General features: G+C 42.6%; 1 protein-coding gene and 1 pseudogene across 4 annotated transcripts in view; one reads left to right on the plus strand and one right to left on the minus strand.

Moving 5' to 3' along the window:
* EPG5 (ectopic P-granules 5 autophagy tethering factor) overlaps nt 1-15,326 on the minus strand; it is a 132,037-nt gene that overhangs the window by 18,719 nt on the left and 97,992 nt on the right. For all 4 annotated transcript variants that reach the window (XR_009492740.1, XM_005224332.5, XM_003587790.6 and 1 more), the window contains exons 36-39: nt 7,306-7,481; nt 4,981-5,166; nt 4,288-4,497; nt 3,171-3,315 (exon numbers count right to left, since the gene is read on the minus strand). Coding sequence is in view for 3 of the 4 variants with exons in the window: in XM_005224332.5 (XP_005224389.1) it covers nt 3,171-3,315; nt 4,288-4,497; nt 4,981-5,166; nt 7,306-7,481 (717 nt within the window). In the remaining variant the exon portion in view is untranslated. The remainder of the gene's footprint in view (nt 1-3,170; nt 3,316-4,287; nt 4,498-4,980; nt 5,167-7,305; nt 7,482-15,326) is intronic.
* On the plus strand, nt 11,688-15,017 carry LOC101903660 (nucleolar RNA helicase 2-like; annotated as a pseudogene).

Raw genomic sequence — 15,326 nt, forward strand, 5'->3', positions numbered from 1 at the left:
TTCTTAAAATCAGTTCTAAATATTTTAAGTTTCTATTATTATTGTTCCTTTGGCCATCAGTTACTTAAAAGTTTTCCTCTTCATTTCCAATGTACGTTTTTTTCCCCTCTTGGTTATATTTTGTTACTGACTTTTAAGTTCATTGCACTGTGGTTAGAATATGTAATCTGTTTGATACCAGTCCTTTAGAACTGATTAAGACATGTTTTGGGGCTTCCCAGGTGGCACAGTGGTAAAGAATGTGCCTGCCAATGTAGGAGATGTGGGTTTGATACCTGAGCCAGGAAGATTCCTTGGAGGAGGAAATGGCAACCCGCTCCAGTTATTCAAAATTTCATGAACAGAAGAGCCTGGTGGGCTACATTCCATGGGGCTGCAAAGAGCTGGACATGACTGAGTGACTGAGCATGCACGGAAGACATACTTTAATCCCAGTAATGGGTCAAGTTGCTTAACTGTTCAGTGTAAGACTGATACAGTGTACATTCTGCACTTACAGGGTATATCATTCTCCACATACTCACTACATCCATCTGTGCTATACAGACATCCTACAGTCTAACTGATTCTCTGTCTATGTGACCTATCAGTTACTGTCAGACGTGTCAAAATCTCTATGAGCGAATTTGACATTTTTCTTCCTAGCTCTGTCAATTTTCACCTTATGCATTTTCTTCCCTGTGAACTGAACCTCACATCAATTTCCAGTGACTCTCTTCATTTCTCTTTTAATAATTTTACTTATATTTATTTATTTTTGGGTGTGCTGGGTCTTTACTACTGTGCAGGCCTTTCTTTAATTGTAGCAAACAGGGGCTACTCTCTACTTTCAAAGCCCAAACTTCTCATTGTGGCGGCTTTTCCTGCTGCGGAGCACGGGCTCTAGGGCTTCAGCACTTGTGGCAGGTGGGCTTCAGGGCTCCTGGGCTTTAGAGCACAGGCTCAGTAGTTCTGGCACAAGGGAACAGTTGTTCTGTGGCATGTGGGATCTTCCCAGATCAGAGATCAAACCCATGTCACCTACATTGGCAGGTGGATTCTTTACCACTGAGCCACCAGGAAAGCCCTCTGATTTCTAATAATGTTTTTTTCTTGTTTATGTATGTATGTATTCTTCATGCAACTTCAGGGTGGGAAAACACACTGAAGATCATTTGGCTTTGTAATGCTTTCTGCCTTACAGTCCTATCTATCTCATATTGATACAACAACATCAGTTTTCTATTTTAATCTGCCTAACGTGATTGCCTTGTAGAAATCTTTCTATATCCTATGATGTAGATATACTTATGAATAGCTTAAAACTAGATGCTGTTGATTATTAATGCAATCTGACAATCTCTGTCTTTTAACTTGACCATCTGTCCATTTATATTTACCAATTTATCAATTTGTCCCACCCTCTCCTTTCCTCCGGAGAAGGCAATGGCACCCCACTCCAGTACTCTTGCCTGGAAAATCCCATGGACGGAGGAGCCTCGTAGGCTGCAGTCCATGGGGTCGCGAAGAGTCGGACACGACTGCGCGACTTCAGTTTCACTTTTCACTTTCATGCATTGGAGAAGGAAATGGCAACCCACTCCAGTGCTCTTGCCTGGAGAATCCCAGGGACGGAGGAGCCTGGTGGGCTGCCATCTCTGGGGTCGCACAGAGTCGGACACGACTGAAGTGACGTAGCATAGCATAGCTCCTTTCCTCACTGTGTCCAAAGACTATTCTCCACATGCTTCTTGCCTTCATTGGATTGAACGTATTTTGGTCAATCCTTTATATCTCTTTCTACTGACTCAGAAATTACATTCTTTCTTTCTTTCTTTTGGTGAACTGCTTAGAATTTTTACAATTCATATTCTATCAAGACACACATTTAACCAATTTCTTGACCCCCTCAAACAGTATTAGAATTATTAGTATTAGAATGCTTTTAACTCAACTCCCTTCTTAACTTATATATATTTGTGGTCATATAATTTAATTCTAGCTTTTGCTTTTTAAATCCCTAAATGATTAACTGTAGGTTTATATCAGCAGTTTAGTTTATATTTACCCATACTTCATTACTTTCTCTGCTTATTTTCCTTCTTGAAATGCAAGCCTCTCACTTGTGACCACTCCACTTTTCCCTAAAGAGCATGCTCTAGTTGATACTTGCTTTAATGATGTCCACCGGGACAAACACTCTCAGGCTCCAAGGAAACACCTTCATTGCGTCCTTCTCCTTGAACGCGGCTGCTCTTGCTTTACACCCCAGGTACCGGTCGTCTCCTCACAGCACACTGAAGGTGCGGCTGCGCCGTCCGGCATCTCCACTGACGCCACTGGGAAGCCAGCTGTCCGTGTAATGTTTTTCTTTTTTCACCAGTGCTTCTGGAGTCTCATTACAGTATGTACAGGTGTTCTATTTACCTTGCTTGGGATTTGCTGGGTTTAACGAACCTGAGGATTGCCGTCTTCCTTTCTCAGAGCAGGTTCATTTCTAATTCATCCTTACCCTGAGGATACTGTCCTGTGTGGTTCTACGTGGGAGCTCCTTTCAAGGCTCCCAGTCTAGGCAGGGCCTGGGCTTTATAGCCTCCCCTAATCCAAAGAAGGTCAGTAAAAGCCTGCATGCTAAAAGGCAGCCTCAACACTCCATCTATTTTCATGGGCTCCTCTTTTCACTTACTTTCTGACTTCTGAGATTTTCTGCCAACTTGTCAATACATTTAATTTTTGGTTTCTTAAAAACATTTTATTTATCCAGCATTCCAAGCTGTTTTTAGCAGGAGAGGCAGTCAGGATGTCCAGTTTACCAAACTGCTGGGAGTATAAGTTCTCATATAAAGTTTCCTTACAAGCCTACAGGTGATTCTGAAGTGCCCTCCAAGTTCAGAGCTAAACATCCAGGAAGGCTGCTCACTGCACAGTCTCCGGTTATCTCTTAATCATCACGGTGACTTGTCTAGCTCGGCCCTCGGCCCACTTAACGTCCCAGCAGCACCTGACAGTGTCTCCCCTCCCTCAGGTCCTTATAATTCAGGCCCCCCCATGCTGAGATGACAAGTGTCCAGCGTCAGCTTCTCTGCAAACAGAATGATAGTGTCCTGACCATCATCCTGATCTCAAAATGTCTTACACACAGCAGGAAATCATTTACTGAGTGAATACATGACTTCTTCAAAGTCACTTACCAGGTGGGTTAAAAACGATGATATCATCCAAGAGCTTAGACATTTCCTGTTCAAGGACTGCTAAGGTGATTTTTCCATTTTGTTCCAGGGAGCTGAGGAACTGAACCATCTGATGAGTGAAGGCTTGGCATTTTGGAACTGCATCCTGACAATAAAAAAACGATCATTCAAATAAGTTCATGCCAACAGTGTTAACTGAATATTCCCTGGGAGCACAGCACTGCACTGACTGCCTCAACAGGGAGTGGAGAGGACAGAGCAGGGAGCCACGTGAGGAAAGGCATGTCTAAGGGCCCTGTGCCGGGGAACAGAAGTCTTTCATAACACTCAGACTAGAACCCACATTCTCCCAAAGCTCAGGAACAGTTTTTACTGCGTTAATAACATTGCTGCTGCTGCTAAGTCGCTTCAGTCGTGTCCGACTCCGTACGACCCCACAGACGGCAGCCCACCAGGCTCCTCTGTCCCTGGGATTCTCCAGGCAAGAACACTGGAGTGGGCTGCCATTTCCTTCTTCAATGCATGAAACGAAAAAGTGAAAGTAAAGTCGCCCAGTCGTACCCGACTCTTAGCGACCCCATGGACTGCAGCCTACCAGGCTCCTCCGTCCATGGGATTTTCCAGGCAAAAGTACTGGAGTGGGGTGCCATTGCCTTCTCCAGTTAATAACATTAACCATACACTAAGTACTTGCCAGGAACTTTTCCAATAATTTTATGTTCATTGCTTAATCTTCAGAATACATTAAAGGTAAGGTATTATTTTCAGTTCAGGTGAGAAAGCCAAAGAATGACAGTGAATTGGGGATATGAGTTTGCAGACCTTAAACTTATGTTCATTATTTGCTGCCATTCTGTTGACAATGACACTCAGATCAGCAAACCAATGGCCAATGCTGTCCCTTAATCCTTTTCACCTCTTTTTAGCATGTGGCACTGCTAGCAGGTAAAGGCTTACTAGAAGAAATAAATGAAACTAAAAGACCCAAGAAGCCCAAATGATATATACATCCCTCAGCTTTTTCTACTGAGCCATTGCAGGGTTCAAGACAGTCAGCGGCACTAACACGACCAGCCCTGAAGAACACTCTGCCTTCCACAGCACGCACTTAACTTACAAGATGTTTCTGGCTGTCAGTAGGAACAGAAAGGCCTGCAGACACTTTCAAGAGCTTCACAATTAATTCAGCAGAAGATTCCTTTGCCAGGATGACAGACGGCTGGTAATGGCTGCTGAAATAACCCAGCACACTCTGATATGACACAATATCCACAAGATGCCACGACAGTGAGCTTGTCTGTCCAAGCAGAGTAAGTAGAGGAGAATCCTAAAAATGAAAACACACATTCCTTTAGTTCCAGCACTCCCATTTTGCCAGAAATATGTCTTTACTGAGTCTATGGAGTGACCACTAACATTGTGTATTATGAGCATAGAAGAGTTAAGACATCAGATTGCTCAAGGCAGAAGTACTCATGAAAGTAGTAACTGAAGTCTTGGCAAAACACATTAATGTTAAGATTTGAAAGTATTCAGAATCCAGTTTTCAAAGAAACTCTATGATCCTGTGGTAGAACAGCAATTAATGAGATGTAAAATGAAACTGATTTTAATACTATAACTTGGTATGGTTCCCTTAGACTATGAAGTGTCTGTGAAAACCAGGCAGCTAGTTGAAGGCGCATCCCACAGGCCATGCATCTATTCAAACCGAAAGAGGCACTGGGCAAACGGAAAAGCAGCAGCTTCATACAGAGTGAGGATCTAAGGAACTCGCCAAGACTTGATCACAGGCTCTCTAAAAACTTACTGTTTGGTCCACCAATTGATCTTCCTTTCCCAATAAAATCATCATGAAAAGGAGGCAGACAACCATGCCCCGGGTCTCTGGGCGGGGACTGGGACTCCAGGCATCAGAGAGCACGCTGACCCAGTTGACTTCACAGAGAACAGACCCCAAAAACAAGAAGCAGCTCTTGGGGCTTCCTCGCTCCACCTAAAAGGAAACAACGCTTTTAGCTATCTATGTATCTTGAAAATGTATATACATCAATGTTTACTAAATTATATCTTTTAAATTACACTTTCTCCCAGATTATAAAAATTATTTATAACTCCATCCCCTACTCCAGAGATTTAGACTTAATATTTATTTTTCCTCCCATGTTCGATGCGTGGAACATCTTTCAGCTTATTTGGAGTTCATTATTTATTCCACTAAGTCTTAACAGGAGAGGAATGATCTTTCCTAGCTCCAGGCAGGGTGACAAACCTCTGCCACAGTTAGTCACCGGTGCTCAAGGGAGCCTACCGCAGTCCTCAGATGTGCAGGCAAGACCAAGGTGACAGATTTACTAGTCACTGCTGCCCAAAGCTGAGCACGCACCAGGACCACCCAGAGGACCTGTCGGGGGTGGGGAGGGGTGGGTGCATCCACAGAATTCCTAATGTCCTGTATCTGGAGTTAACAAGTTCCCAGGTGGTACTGACGTTGCTGGTCCTGGGGCCATACCTCGAGACTATTATATTAGCACATGTAATTTTCATATGGCCTTTTTAGGATAATGTTACATTATAAGTACATCTCTGTATCATTAGTCTTCATAATTTTTGATGACTGCATAATGTTTAATTAAGTCCTATTTAAACTATATTAGGGATGACGGGGCAAATGTATTATGAAGTATTACTATATAATCAATATCAAAGTTATCTCTTACAAGTCAATTTCAAGCCTGTTTAAAATAAAATATGTCTAGCTATAAATTTTTCCTTTTTTTAAAAGAAGATTAAAAAGCTCAACTCCATTTGTAAAATCACAATCAATGGAATCTGATGATGATTCATGTCTTCCAGTTATTACCATAATTATATCACGCTATTTACTCTTTCTCCCTTTTTCATCCTCCTTTATAATCTATTCTCTATCTTGACCCTCAACCCCCTCAAAACCATACTTTACTACGCCACCAGACTCATGGAACTAAAAGCTTCCCAGCTTCTGGGCAGGGCAGTCATCTATACTTAGACTAAAGCCACTAGAGATACAAAGTCTACAGCAACCCTTTATGGACCATTCTATTTAATCTGTCATATAGCTAATGCTGCCCTCTTAAACATTCTCTTACAGCTCTTTAAACAAAGGTTCAATTCTGTATTCATAATAATGATGAATATTTACGTAATGCCTGTCTCATATACTAAACCTAGCTATAAAATCATTTTTAACCTTGTATTTTACTAAGACAACTGTCCTCAGCTTTCCTTAGAGCTCAGCTACAGAGGTGTGGCTGACAAGAACACCATTGGCACACTAAAAGACTGCATTAGATTTTACTCAGTGTCATAAATAATTATGGGTCTGCAATAATTAAAGCACTTAAAGTGTCTCAATAATAAATGTGATATTAGGTTAACAATGAACACAAATGAACTGGTGACTATGAACAAATAAACTAAAGTGATCATAAAAAGCTAAGACAGATTAAAGACTTTTTTAAAACAGAAACTTAAGAACAGCAACAAAAACGCCCCACTAGTATGTGACACTGCTGTGCCTGTTTTCTGTACCTACTGCTTCTACTCCAAAAACTCGCACACTCTTACTGGGACTTTTTCCAGGCCATTCCAGGTCTTCACATGCCTATGATCCATTACTGGCTGCTACAGTAACACTTTTGTCACCTATAAGCTAATTATCCCTTACATAACTACTTAAAGAAACTAATGCTTAAGTATCGATTTACATTTTACTTCAATAGAAATTTAACAATAAAAAGTTTTAATGATACTTTCATAGAAAAACATGCATACGTGCATACACAGAAACACCACGACTGAGTGTGATGAAGTCACTACACTATGTACTGCCATGACAATATCACGAACATCAAGGGGATGACTGCTATATTACAGACAAAATCTTTCTGGGAGCTTTAAAAATGGTCCTGTAAATGCTGTCTTACTAACACAGTAAAATGATGTCCATAGGATGCTGCTTGACATAAGCACCATCCACGTGATTGAGAATGCGAGCAGGGTCCACACCGGCACACACAGCAACTGGGCCGAAAACCCACAGTGAACAGGCTGCTCCCAAGACGCCAGGCTGTGGCATGGAAAGTAAAGGGCTTACCTTGAAGAAGGCCTCCATGAGCATCTGGTCAGGATGCAGGTCCCGCCATGGAAGTTTCTGGTAGGCACTGTGAAAAGCATACAGAATGAACTCTGGCATTTTGGGCGCTGTACATGCTTCACAGTAATGCATCAAATGTAACCGAAGGGCTCCTTCATCACCAGGCAAGAGCTTATCTAAAATTGAAAAAGAAAATACAGCTGAATACCTTTGGGTTTATCTTTAAAACAAACAAAAAACTAACACAAACCACAAATTTGAACTAAAAGTCTAAAACCTAATGTTCTCAATAATTACCCAGTTTCAAAGATTTTCACCTACCAGAGAAAAAACTGATGGCAGAGTAATAATGAAGAATGGTAGTTTACTTACTTGGGTAACTGGAAGGAGAAGCTGGTATGTGGGAGATAGCAGAGGTGAGCAGTTTTTCCCTAAAACTTCTAAATATACGACTTTTTAACTCAGATACACCTGCACAAGCCCACCAACTTTAGGCATCCCTTTGGTCTGTTGTCCTTAGCCATGGATTCAGTCTCATGCAATTGATCCATTCATTGGGCACCTTGGAGAAATCTAATGTTCCTCAAGAGGAAATACTCCAAATAACTAAATCTCAACACTTGTTGCAATAAAACTAGACTGTTAACCATCATTCTAGCAAGTTATTTGAAAATGAATCTCATACTCTTCTGCAACCTGATCACTCAGTATTAACCTCACAAGTATCAATTACTTTAGTGTCTTCAACAGCTAGTGGCAAATGTAAGGGGCATTTAGCCTAGAACAAATTTTTTCAGACTTTCTGGTTCTATGCACAGGAATGGAATTTAGTCTAAGAAGAGAGAGTTACACACAAGAGCAGTTTCTCAACACTGACTGATGGAAGTTTCTCAACACTGACTTGTGAAAAATGACCAATGAGCATCAACACGTGTTACCAGTCGACTTATCACTAACATTCCCGTGCCCTCAATCCTAGTCCTTATGAAACAGTAACATATGTTTTTAACAATCTTTTAAAACAGAGGTGAAGGGCAGCATTTGTTTAAATATGGACAGAAAAAAAAGATAGTTTTGTTTAAATAAGGATGGACATGTAGGAGAAGATGTCTAGGAGGTAATCTCTTAGGACCAGACGAGCTTCAGCCCAGATGCAAATAAGTTCTGGGACCTCAGATGAATTCTTTTTGATTTTCAGGTCCTCATTTTTCTAATCAATAAAAGCAGAGAGCTGAATCAGACAATCTCACTAAAAGGCTATAATTGAATAATTCTTCATCTTGTTATGCACAGTTCTTCTGTTTCCTCTCTCTGAAGTGAGCTACCCTACAGCCATACCACCCTGAACGCGCCCAATCTTGTCTGAACTGAGCTACCAGTTCTTAATATTAGCCAAGTACTTTCTTACTTCTAGGCCACTTTTTGATTTTCTATACACAAACCTGTGACAGTGCTTGCCCCTTTATACTAAGAAACTAAATAAATAGCCTCTGTGACAATAGCTTTATGCTCAAATATTTGTCACACTACAAATACATTCTGGATGGTAATAAGTAGCTAGAAGTCTGCCTTTCCAAAACAAAAACAAAAAAGAGTACTATTAGGATTTCATGTTACTCACTGAACCAATATTTATCAAGTGGACAGTGAGAATACAGCATTATCCTAATCTTAGGGGAATGAAAAGAAGAATGTTTCTATGCCTAGAGTTTATATCACAACTGGGGAGGGGTGAGGGAAAGAGAGATAAGATATGTAAAGGTCAATCAAAAATACTGGATGAGGTACATCTAGAGAATGGAGTATTACTCAGCACTAAAAAGAAGAAAGCTATCAAGTCATGAAAAAAATGGAGAAACCTAAGTGCACATTACTAAGCAAAAGAAGCCCATCTGGAAAGCAACACTATGAATGATCCTAACTACATGACATTCTGGAAAAGCCAAAACTATGGAGAAAGTAAAAGAAATCAGTGGTCTCCCAAGGCTAGTGGGGAAGGAGGGGTGACTAGGAGAGGACAGGATATTCAGGGCAGTGAAAATACTCTGTAGGATACTGTAATGGTGGATACACATCATTATACGTTTATCCAAACCCACAGAATGAACACCACCCAGCATGAGTCCTATGGACTTTGGACGATAACGTGTCAGTGTAGGTTCATCAAGGGTAACAAATGTACAACTTGGATGGAGGATGGTGATAGTAGGGGAGCTGGAGGGGAGACTACGCACTCAGAGCAGGGAGCAAAGGGCATATGCAAACTCTGTACTTTCCATTCAGTTATGCTGGGAACCTAAAGCTATACTAAAAAACAGTCTCTCTCTCTCTCTATATATATATATATGTATTATTAGATGACAAATTTTACATATAACACATATTACTGCTATATATATTAACATATGTATTATTGCTATATTATATATACATACTATTATAATACATAATCTATCATCTGATGCTATTATATATAAAATACTGGATGCATGTGTGTGTGCATGCATGTTCAGCTGGGCCCAACTCTTTGCCAACCCATGGACTATAGCACGCCAGGCTCCTCTGTTCATGGGATTTTTCCTTGCAAGAATACTGGAGTGGGTTGCCATTTCCTTCTCCAAAATACTGGACGGCTTGTTAACTCCAGGACTCCGTGCCACATAAACACACGGCAACCATGGAGGTACACCACTCAGATCTCCCTTCAAACAGAACTTGCCACAGATCAGGCTACAGCACTTCAGCACCTGAGCCAAGGCCATCCTCCTCCCTTGGAGCCCTCAGCCAACAACTGAGCACTGACCTGGTGCTTCCACCAAGGCTGGGCTCCTCAATACAGAATCACTGCACTCCAACGCCCCATCTGGCTGGCCAAAACTTCCTCAGATCTCCCCTGCAGATTGAGACTCTGCCTTCCTGCTCTCCTTTCACAGGTGTTCTACCTGCACCAGAGGTGAAGGCTTTGCTTGTCTACCTCTATTGCTTCCCCTCTTATTTTCACAGGCATTACCCCCAGCACCTCTTAGCATTCTGGCTCCATCATGGCGTCTGCTTCCCACAGATTTGAACTGCAACAATGTGCTATAAAGACTTAGAAACAGGACAGAAACGTACCCACGTAAACAGATATGCAGAAAACACAAAGGGCCTGAGGCTTCACCCACGTAGTGGAATCAGCATAAGAAAGAAGTGGCGGTGGGAAGGCCCAAGGACGTGTAGGCCTACAGTGAGTAGAGCCACATGGTTGGATGGATGCTTCCAAAAAACCCATCCCGTAATACCGAAGTGCTCTGGGTTGGACACATTTGAATGCTGAGCTAAAACATTATTACACTTCCAAGTTTTTGAATAAGAAACAGAATTTTAGGAGAATCAATTTAGCGGACAGACCCTAGCAAATGAGCGGGAACAGAAATGAGAGGAAACAGAAGGCTACTGCAAGAATCTGGATTGGGTGGACTAATAGCCTCATAAGCCTCCTGATACAAAACATTTAGATATACTGAGTAAATACAACATCTCTGATAATGCATAGCTACATACATTCAGTGGAAGAAAAGAGGTCAGAAGCAGAAAGACTAGAAAAACAGAGCATCAAATTGATGATAAGGCAACACAGGATGAAATGGTGAGACAGCATCACCGACTCAATGGACATGAATTTGAGCAAACTCCAGGAGAGTGTGAAGGACAGGGAAGTCTGGCATGCTGCAGTCCATGGGGTCCTAAAGAGTCGGACACAACTTAGCGACTACACAACAAAAGCCTCGGTTTCCCTGGGGCTGTTTATGTGGGGTTTTCAGCCTCACAAGGAAACAGAAAATAAGATCTTCTAAGGACTACACGTCCTCACTGAAAGGGCAGATAAGGGTGGAGGGGAATGGATCTTCTCCACGATAGCTCAGAATGGGAATCAGGGAGCTGAGAAAGCTGATTGTGATAATTGAGTCTGGAGGTTGATTTCATGTGTCTGTACAGCAAGAAAAGCAAGGAGAACAAATCACTCAATCCTAAAGAAAATCAACCCTGAATATTCACTGGAAGGACTGATGCTGAAGCTGAAGTTCCAATACTTTGGCCACTTGATGCAAAGAGCTGACTCACTGGAAAAGACCATGATGCTGGGAAAGACTGAGGGCAAAAGGAGAAGGGGGCAGCAGAGGTTAAATCACTGACTTAATGGACCTGAACTTGAGCAAACTCTGGGAGACCGTGGAGGACAGAGAAGCCTAGCGTGCTGCAGGCCACGGGGCTGTTAGGGGCGGACACAACCTAACAACTGAAGAACACCACAGTGTGAGAAAGCCCAAGTCAAGGAATGACGCACAGCCAACTGGAAACAAAGCCAAAAAGGTCAAGAAAGCAGGGCCTTCTGAGGTTGATGTGAATTCTCAAATCCAAAAAGTGATCCTAAATCCAAAAAGGCAAAAAAGAAAGAGGAGCCATCTCAAGATGACATTATTTCTCCTAAAACGAAAAGGTCAAAAAAAAACTAAAGGAGCCCTGTGAAAAGACAGTTGTTTCTCCTAAAACCAAAAAAGTTATAAAAAATGAGGAGTCTTCTGAGGAACAATTGGGTGCACCTAAGCCCAAAAAAGGAGTACGTCAAGGCTATATATTGTCACCCTGCTTATTTAACTTCTATGCAGAGTACATTAAGAGAAACGCTGGACTGGAAGAAACACAAGCTGGAATCAAGACTGCCGGGAGAAATATCAATAACCTCAGATATGCAGATGACACCATCCTTATGGCAGAAAGTGAAGAGGAACTCAAAAGCCTCTTGATGAAGGTAAAAGAGGAGAGTGAAAAAGTTGGCTTAAAGCTCAACATTCAGAAAACGAAGATCATGGCATCCGGTCCCATCACTTCATGGGAAATAGATGGGGAAACAGTGGAAACAGTGTCAGACTTTATTTTTCTGGGCTCCAAAATCACTGCAGATGGTGACTGCAGCCATGAAATTAAAAGACGCTTACTCCTTGGAAGGAAAGTTATGACCAACCTAGATAGCATATTCAAAAGCAGAGACATGACTTTGCCAACAAAGGTTCATCTAGTCAAGGCTATGGTTTTTCCTGTGGTCATGTATGGATGTGAGAGTTGGACTGTGAAGAAAGCTGAGCGCCGAAGAATTGATGCTTTTGAACTGTGGTGTTGGAGAAGACTCTTGAGAGTCCCTTGGACTGCAAGGAGATCCAACCAGTCCATTCTAAAGGAGATTAGCCCTGGGATTTCTTTGGAAGGAATGATGCTAAAGCTGAAACTCCAGTACTTTGGCCACCTCATGTGAAGAGTTGACTCATTGGAAAAGACTCTGATGCTGGGAGGGATTGGGGGCAGGAAGAGAAGGGGACGACAGAGGATGAGATGGCTGGATGGCATCACTGACTCGATGGACGTGAGTCTGGGTGAACTTCGGGAGTTGGTGATGGACAGGGAGGCCTGGCATGCTGTGATTCATGGGGTCACAAACAGTCAGACACAACTGAGCGACTAAACTGAACTGAACTGAAGCCCAAAAAGATGAGGAAAGAGAAAGAAATAAATGGAAAAACTAGAGAGAAAAGCCCCAACCTGAAGAATGGATTCCCTGATTCTGGACCTGACTCTGACTCCAAGAAAGCTGCCAGTGAAGAAAATAACAGTGAGTTAGAGCAGGAAATGACTGTGGAGCAAAGGAGGAGCTTTCTCTAATTTTCCCATATCTGAAGAAATCTGAATTAAACTTCTCAAAGCCCGTGTGGTAACCTTCCTGTTTCCTATATAAGCAAAGATGTTTCACCCTGTCCATAGTGGGAAGGAGTTGATGGCACAGGCGTGGACAGGAACTGGGAAGACATTCTCCCTTGCTATGCCTTTGGTTAAGAAACTTCAGGGAGAACTGCAAGATAGGAAGGGAGGCTGTACCCCTCCAGTACTGGTTCTTGCACCCACAAGGGAGTTGGCAAGTCAAGTATGCAGAGACTTCAGTGACATCACAAAAAAGCTGGCAGTGGCTTGTTTTTATGGTGGAACTCCCTATGGAGGACAAACTGAATGCATATGGAATGGGATCAATATCCTGGTTGGGACGCTAGGTCATACCAAAGACCACCTGCAGAATGGCAAGCTAGACCCCACCAAACTTAAGCATGTTGTTCTGGATGAAGTTGACCAGATGCTGGACATGGGCTTTGCTGATCAAGTATAAGAGATTTTATGTGTAGCAATAAGAAAGATTCAGAAGACAATCCCCAACGTTGCTTTTTTCTGCAACTTGCCCTTGGTGGGTGTATAATGTTGCTAAGAAATACATGAAATCTACATAGGAACAAGTGGACCTGATGGGTAAAAAGACACAGAAAACGGCAGTAACGGTATAGTATCTGGCTATCAAGTGCCACTGGACTCACAGGGCAGCAGTTACTGGGACGTGATCTGAGTGTACAGTGGTTATCAAGAGAGAACTAGCATATGTTGTAGGAGAAGGCAATGGCACCCCACTCAGTACTCTTGCCTGGAAAATCCCATGGACGGAGGAGCCCGGTAGGCTGCAGTCCATGGGGTCGCTAAGAGTCGGACACGACTGAGCGACTTCACTTTGACTTTTCACTTTCATGCATTGGAGAAGGCAATGGCAACCCACTCCAGTGTTCTTGCCTGGAGAATCCCAGCCTGGTGGGCTGCCGTCTATGGGGTCGCAGAGAGTCAGACACGACTGAAGCGACTTAGCAGCAGCATATACTGTGAAATGAAGAAAGAAACCCAGGAGTTGAAACAGAATGTGGCCGTAAGGCAGGATGCCCAGTCTTTACCTGGAGACATTCCACAGAAGCAAAGGGAAACCACCCGAAAAGGCTTCAGAAATGGTGACTGTAGAGTTCTGGTTGCAACCAGTGCTGCTGCGTGTGGGTCAGACAGCCCCGAGGCTGATCTGCTGGTTCAAAGTTCTCCACCGAAGGACATACAGCCCTACATTCACCGTTCCAGGTGAACAGGCAGAGCTGGAAGGATGGGGTTTTGCATCTGCTTTTATCAGCACAAGGAAGAATACCAGTTAGCCCAAGTGGAACAAAAAGCAGGAATTAAATTTAAGCGAACAGGTGTTCCTTCTGCAACAGATAATAAAAGCTTCCAGCAAAGATGCCATCAGGCTCATGGACTCTGTGTCTCCCACTGCACTTGATCACTTCAAGCAGTCAACCAAGAAGCTGACTGAGGAGAAGGGAGAAACGGAAGCCCTGGCAGCAGCCCTGACCCACATCTCCGGTGCCACATCGGTAAAGCACTCCATGATCAACTCAGATGCGGGCTTTGTGACCATGATCTTGCACTGCTCAAATGAAATGCCAAACATTAGTTATGCTTGGAAAGAACTTAAAGAGCAACTGGGTGAGGATACTGATTCCAAAGTGAAGGGAAATGGTCTTTCTCAAAGGAAGGCAGGGTGTTTGCTTTGATATCCCACTGCATCAGTAACAGAGTACAGGAAAAATGGCATGATTCACAGCACCGGCAGCCTTCTGAGGCCACAGAGCAAACAGGGCTAGAAGAACCAGGGGAAGGATACGGCAATTTCCAGGGATAGTGGGAAGGCAACCAAGGTGTCAGGTGACAGCGGGAAAGAGGTAGAAGCTTCAGAGGACAGCAGTCAGGAGGTGGTAACAAAAGTAACAGATTTCAAAAAAAGGCCAGAAGCCAAGCAGAGTTTTAATAAAGCATTTGAATAGTAATTTGAAGTAGAGGATTTATATGGCAAAAACAGAACTATGCTCAGCAGCATGAAACTGAACATTATTTTTCATAGAGTTAAAAGTTAAAAGCACACTGTACTTCCTTCCTGACCACTTGCCTAATCCCCATCTCTTTAGGAAAGACAAGCTTCATCTAAATTATCTCATCTGATTGATGACTGTCATTTATAACTTTACCGTTACTTCTGTCTTGGTTATTCCTTTGGAAAAGGTGTATGGATTCATTACATATTCTAATGTATTGCCTATAAATTATAAGATTAAGTCAAGCATGTATCTGCTGAT

The sequence above is a fragment of the Bos taurus genome, chromosome 24 (assembly GCF_002263795.3).
Source record: "Bos taurus isolate L1 Dominette 01449 registration number 42190680 breed Hereford chromosome 24, ARS-UCD2.0, whole genome shotgun sequence".
In the NCBI taxonomy this organism is placed as follows: domain Eukaryota; kingdom Metazoa; phylum Chordata; class Mammalia; order Artiodactyla; family Bovidae; genus Bos; species Bos taurus.